This window comes from Hippichthys cyanospilos, chromosome 19 (genome assembly GCF_059441005.1).
Source record: "Hippichthys cyanospilos isolate Australia breed blue-spotted pipefish chromosome 19, RoL_Hcya_1.0, whole genome shotgun sequence".
Taxonomy (NCBI): Eukaryota; Metazoa; Chordata; class Actinopteri; order Syngnathiformes; family Syngnathidae; genus Hippichthys; species Hippichthys cyanospilos.
Genome location: NC_142387.1, coordinates 2,079,176 through 2,085,175, shown reverse-complemented (window position 1 = coordinate 2,085,175; position 6,000 = coordinate 2,079,176). Strand labels below are relative to the sequence as shown.

Here is a 6,000-nt window from a genome sequence, read left to right as displayed (position 1 = left end):
CCCGACCAGCTGTGCCATCAAGCTAGATAAAGGCGTTCGGCCAATAGCATATCGGCATTTCTGTGATTGACGTGACGCCGGCCAATAGCATCTCCGTGACTGACTCTGTGACTGACACCGTGACTGAGACAGTGACTGTGACATTGTAAGAGCAATAGCGTTCGGCGTTGACGTGACGACCATCAACTACTGAATTAGATTACGTAGCAAATCGAAAATAAATGCACGAACACAATGGCTGGCATGTCAGATTGTTCGTAAGACGGAAGGTTTGTGCGTAAGTAGGGGCCAAAAAACTTTGCGGTCCACGCTCGTAAGTCGAAATGTTCATAAAATAGGGTGCTCGTAAACCGGGGGCCGACTGTACTGGGTTTTGAAGGGCAGAATAATCTTATTCTTATTTTTTTTTTTTAATATTCTTAATAATATATTTTAAAATATGTTTTTAATAATATATTTTAAAATATGTTTTTAATAATATATTTTAAAAATCCATTGATTCACATCTTTGCAGTTCTATTTCATAGTTGTTTCATAAACTGACTCCTTGAGCAGGTACGCACATTTGCTTGACTGGTGGGGAAAAAACAGCAGATAAACTGCACTGGACTATAAGCTGCAGGGCTCAAATCTTGAGGAAAAAGTCGCGGCCTATATTCCAAAAAATACGATGTACATGTATGTATGTATGTATATATTATATATATATATATATATATATATATATATATATATATATATATATATATATATATATATATATATATATATGCAGTATATACACACACTCACTGACAGTTTTATAAATATAATACAGCCATCGATTCATTCATTTTCAGCTCTATTTCATAGTTGTTTCACAAAATGACAGATAGATACATACTTTTTTTTTTTTACTGGGGGACTGCCTCCTAGCAGTGGCTCCGTGGTGAGCAAATAAACAAATCAAAAATAAAGAAAGAAAAAAGAAAAACCTACACATCAGACGCACTGGACTATAAGCCACAGAGCTCAAATCATGACAAAAAATTTCTGGCTCATAGTCTGAAAAATACTGTAATTATATATTGTTAAAAATTTTGCATTTTCCAAATCAAAACACATCATACATGTTAATGAATCAATCTTTAACATTGCAAAAACATGAAAGGTTCATTGAAGACTCTAATCAGGTGTGACAGGAGTGAGGGTTTTTTTGTTTGTTTTTTGTTTTGTTTTTTTAGGGGGGGGGTTGAAGTCGAAGCCGTCTGCACACCTTGCTTTACTCTCGTTGGTTGAGGTGGTTCCTCCTACTGGATCAATACGAGGGTACCCTGAGGGGACAGAGCCACCATTAAAAGCAAGTTCAGTTAAACAAACAGCTGGAAAAAATGTTTGCGCAAGTAGCAGGCTTGCACGTTGAGTCAGGCGCATCTCCGTCAATGTGCACATATTTTTTTATGGAAAAATATGCTTGTCAAATACTGTTCCAATACTCACGTCCAAAAAGCTTTTTCTTTTTCCGTAGCTGGTGGGTCATGCCTGAGCCATCCTGGTCAATCGTCCGAGGCCCTGAATGCTGGCCTGCAAAGGGTGCCATTCTGGAAGCATTGTCCAAGCTCTCCAGCTCACCAATCACCTTGATGAAAACACAAGTGCCAAGTGACCTTTCTCAGGCAACACATATTATATACAGTGCAAATGCAAGAATTGAGTGACCACTTAGGACTGAGTAGCTTCATGAAAACCTAGAGTAATATGTAGCAGACACAAAGACAAAATAAATAACTGCTCTAATGTTTTAAGGCAGGATTGTCATCACTGCTGTCATGTGTTGTTTGCTACTGTCTTTGAGAATAGGCTGAACAAGAAGATAGGACTGCTTTGGCTTGACATTTGTGACACCGAATAAAAAGGCTATACTTGTATCTTTAGCATTATTGATTAAATTGATATTTCAAAACTTGGTCCCTCTTCATGTATATATATATATATATATATATATATATATATATATATATATATATATATATATATATATATATAGATATATATAGATATAGATATATGTATATATATAGATAGATAGATAGATAGATAGATAGATAGATAGATAGATAGATAGATAGATAGATAGATAGATAGATATGTTACGTGTATGTGTGTTACGAAATTTATCCGTTCTGTGGTTAAATGCCTAATGCCTAAATGCCTAATGCGTTTAGAACCCCAGGTAAAAACATCAAAATTGTACATACATATCAGAAATTGGTACCAAAACAGTATAGTGAGCGATACATTTATATGATATACATGTATAAAATCAGAAAACATTATAAATCAAAAATATTGAAAGGATTTATTTACCTTTGAGGGGCACTTGTTATGCCCAAATTCCCTACTAGGTTAGCCTAGGCTAGGCTAGCTAAATCATCTTCTTACTTCTCTCTGAGGGGAACATCACTAGCAATCTTGGGACCCATGGCTAACCCTTTCAAGTTTGAATTAAGCAGTAAAATGCCCTAAAAATACGGTTTTGTAACCACTCACGATAGAACAAAGCTTCACCGTTCCGCCATTATGAAACAAGTGAGGCTGACCACCATGTCTGTGAAGAGATGCTGATCAACAGCAGACCAGCATTGTAGTAACGCATACCATGGATGCATTGACGGTAACAAAAAATAAGTGCAATAACCTAAAAACGCCAGCAGATGGAGACAAAACAACACAAATACAGTCAAGCCCCTAGGGTCATGACAGTTGTTTTTGTCGCAAAAACGGGAAAATCCCGCAAAGGGGGGGGGGGGGGGGGGCAAAAAAACTCGGTCGGCGCACGGGGTCACAAAGATGGCTGCCTAAAGACTTGATCACACGTGAGAGTGCTTTCAATATCGTATTTATTATGCATTTTAGTGCTTAATTCAAATTTTATTTGGTTATTCATGAGTCCCAAAACTGCTATTGATTCTAAAGAGAGAAGTAAAAAGATGATTAGCCTATCCTAGGCTACCCTTACTCAGTAATATGGCCATAACAAGCTTCAATCAAAGGTAAATAAATCCTTATATAATTTTTATTCATGATATTTAATTGAATGCATGTATATTGTATACAAGTAGTACTTACTATACTATTTTGATACCAATTTTTAACATGTATGTAAAATTTTGATGTTTTTACCTGGGGTTTTACATGCTTTCGCTAATTAACATAGGTTTGGATTGCCCGCCATACGGCGAATTCACGTTACGATTCCAACCGCGGAACGGATTAATCTCGTAAACTGGGGACCCACTGTACTTTATGGTATGAGAAAAATAAAAGAGATTGTAAACTCCATATCAGAGGTAATAATCAGTCAAATTTGTGAATCCTACCACGGGCTTGTGTATATTTTATGTAAAAGAAAAAAAATTGCCAGGGACATTTTCTTACAGTTGTAAATAGCAGATGGAGCAGCCAAGTTGAAAAATATGCCACAAAGTTTCTTTATCCAAAACTTGTATGAACTTGCCAGATAATTGCATGCAGTGTACTTTGAAGAAGTCCTCCTGCTCAGCAGATATGGCTGCCAGGGAGGCATTAATCTCCTCGTGCAACATACAGTTTATAGCCAAGGACATTCTCCTATGTCTTGTAACCATACACACACACACACACACACACACACACACACACGCACACACACGGACACACCTACACACGCATGTGCACACACACACACATTTGTATCTTGCCAACACACACAGACACAAACATTCACACACACTCGATATGCAGCGGCCCCTTACTTGCTTTATGAATAAGATTCATATTTCTGAGAGGCGACAATGACCTCATAGCAAATGAAGCGTGGGTCCTCTAGCACCAAAGCGACAATCAAACAAGTGGTGGAATTACAAAAATTAAAAAAAAATCAGGGTGGAGAATTAATGTGTTTTGTCAATTATTGGTGCTGCAAGGTGTTTTTCAAAAGGTTAAGGTTATTTTCTGCATTTTAAATTAGGTCAATATTGGTATGAACCCAAATGGATCGCGAGTTTGTGTGGTGATGACAAAGGGAAGATCACTCATGGAAGATTCTGTGTATTTTCAGTTCTTTCTCATTTTAATATATAGAAGTGGAACTACAAACAAAGGAGGATAGGTGTGAAAAATCAACATGGAATATCCTTCAAGCATCTTGCTGAAAGTGTCCTGCCTGAGACACCATGTAGATTGTCACCATCTAAGAGGGAATACCGACCTGACCATTACATCTGCCGACTGCTCTTGCTTTACTTTGCCTTCATCAACCTCACTAAGGCTTTTGACAGTGTGTACAGTGTCCTCCTGTGAAAGATTATGAAGAAGACTATGAACAATTTATGAAAATTGCCGCCATTTTCTACAATGACGTGTCCTTAGCTCTCGTCATTGGCAGCGAACTGAAATCTTTGAAGATTATTCTGGTGCAAAAAAATAAAATAAAACCTGTGTGGCCTTGCCCCAACTGTCTTCACTCACATCCGCTTCAAAATTGCCATCCTCCACATGATGGACAACATAAACACTGTCCACCAGACCAGGTGAGAAAATTTGAAATGAGTTAGCTGAGGCTAAAGGCTCTTAGTTTACCTTAGTTTACCAGCTAATTTAGGCTTACAGTTTGGTTACAATGTGTAAGGTAAAAAAATAGATACAAATAGTGGAAGTTTCCTCTGCTGGATAGCCAAGATCTTTTTTGTCGAGTGATCAGCTCAGTCATCCCAAAGGGCACAGCTGCGGATCCTTTACATTAGCCCATTTCACACTGCAGGAACATAATCGGGAACTATCCCCCTATTTCCATTTCTGTTAAAATTAAAAAGGGTCTCGAGCCTGGAAGGTTCCCACACGCGTCTAGAAGGAGCTATCTAAGCACCTTGTCACGATTAGGGTCTTCAGCTACCTAGCTGGGTAGCTCGAGAGGAGCGTGTTGTGCTAACTAACACTGATTTGTTGAACTTGGGGGTGTGTTTAAGTATCAGCAGAAGCCATTAAGCGACAGCAGATGTTTTCACTGTGGCCAGTTTAAATATTTTGGAATAATGGAATGAAAGGACATGCAGCGACAATTTGCTTCTACTACGCAAAAAGGCAAGTCGCTGACGGAACACCCACTTTGAGCAAGCGTTTTTGTGAAATAAAAAATAAAATAAAAAATTCACAGGCCGAGCACAAACTAAAGCAGATTTATGTTCCGGTAATCCAGATCAGTAATCCGCTACAGTTGGTGCTCATTCCGTGTATTATTTTCTAGCTTTTTGTCATACCGTACATGCCACGGGAAGCGCTCGCCGAAGATAGGCATGGGCAAACGCATCCATCGGCAACCTTGCTCTCCGTCTACATCTTGTTGTTAAAGCAAACAGGCGTTGAATGTCCTAGTCCCCTCAAATGCTCACAAATGTAGACACAGAGCTGAACCCTACATGAGGCAAAGCCCCAAAAAGAACACACGTATCAAGCATTGATTGCAGCAGCCTTACATCCGACTGAAGCAGATTTATGTCCTGTCGATCAGGATTAGAAACCTGCCACAGTTGGTGCCCAGTCCCACCCTGTGGAATAAAAGAGGCCAGGCAAGAAAGACTATGTCTCACAGGTGGTCTGGGAATGTGTCAAGTTCCTACTGGAAGCGCTGTATGAGGTGGCTTTGGAAAAGCTAGTCCGAGTAGAAAAGTGGATGGATGGATGGATGGATGGATGGATAGATGTTCCCCTACCAGTAGTAAATGCAGCAAGTTTCCCAGTAATTTTGTCTTCAGTCTTTTTTTTTTAATGATTATTTACAAATTCAGAGTGAAACATATTGCATTATGCACCAAAGCAATAGCAATATTAAACAGTACAGTGTAAAATTTTCAGCACATCACCCATATAAGAGTATGCAGAAACAGCAAGTAGGATGTTTTTTTTTTTTTTTAAACACATATAAAAGCATGAAGAAACAGCAAAAAGGATGTTTTTTTATTTATTTATTTTTTTAAAATGCTT

At 38.4% G+C, this 6,000-nt stretch overlaps 1 protein-coding gene across 1 annotated transcript in view; it reads right to left on the bottom strand.

The window, feature by feature from the left end:
- Positions 1–892: 892 nt before the first annotated feature.
- ofcc1 (orofacial cleft 1 candidate 1) overlaps positions 893–6,000 on the bottom strand; it is a 106,025-nt gene continuing 100,917 nt past the window's right edge. Inside the window, exons 17-18 of the mRNA XM_088441834.1 lie at positions 1,480–1,618; positions 893–1,313 (exon numbers count right to left, since the gene is read on the bottom strand). Coding sequence (XP_088297960.1) covers positions 1,165–1,313; positions 1,480–1,618 — 288 coding nt within the window. The 3' untranslated portion in view covers positions 893–1,164. The remainder of the gene's footprint in view (positions 1,314–1,479; positions 1,619–6,000) is intronic.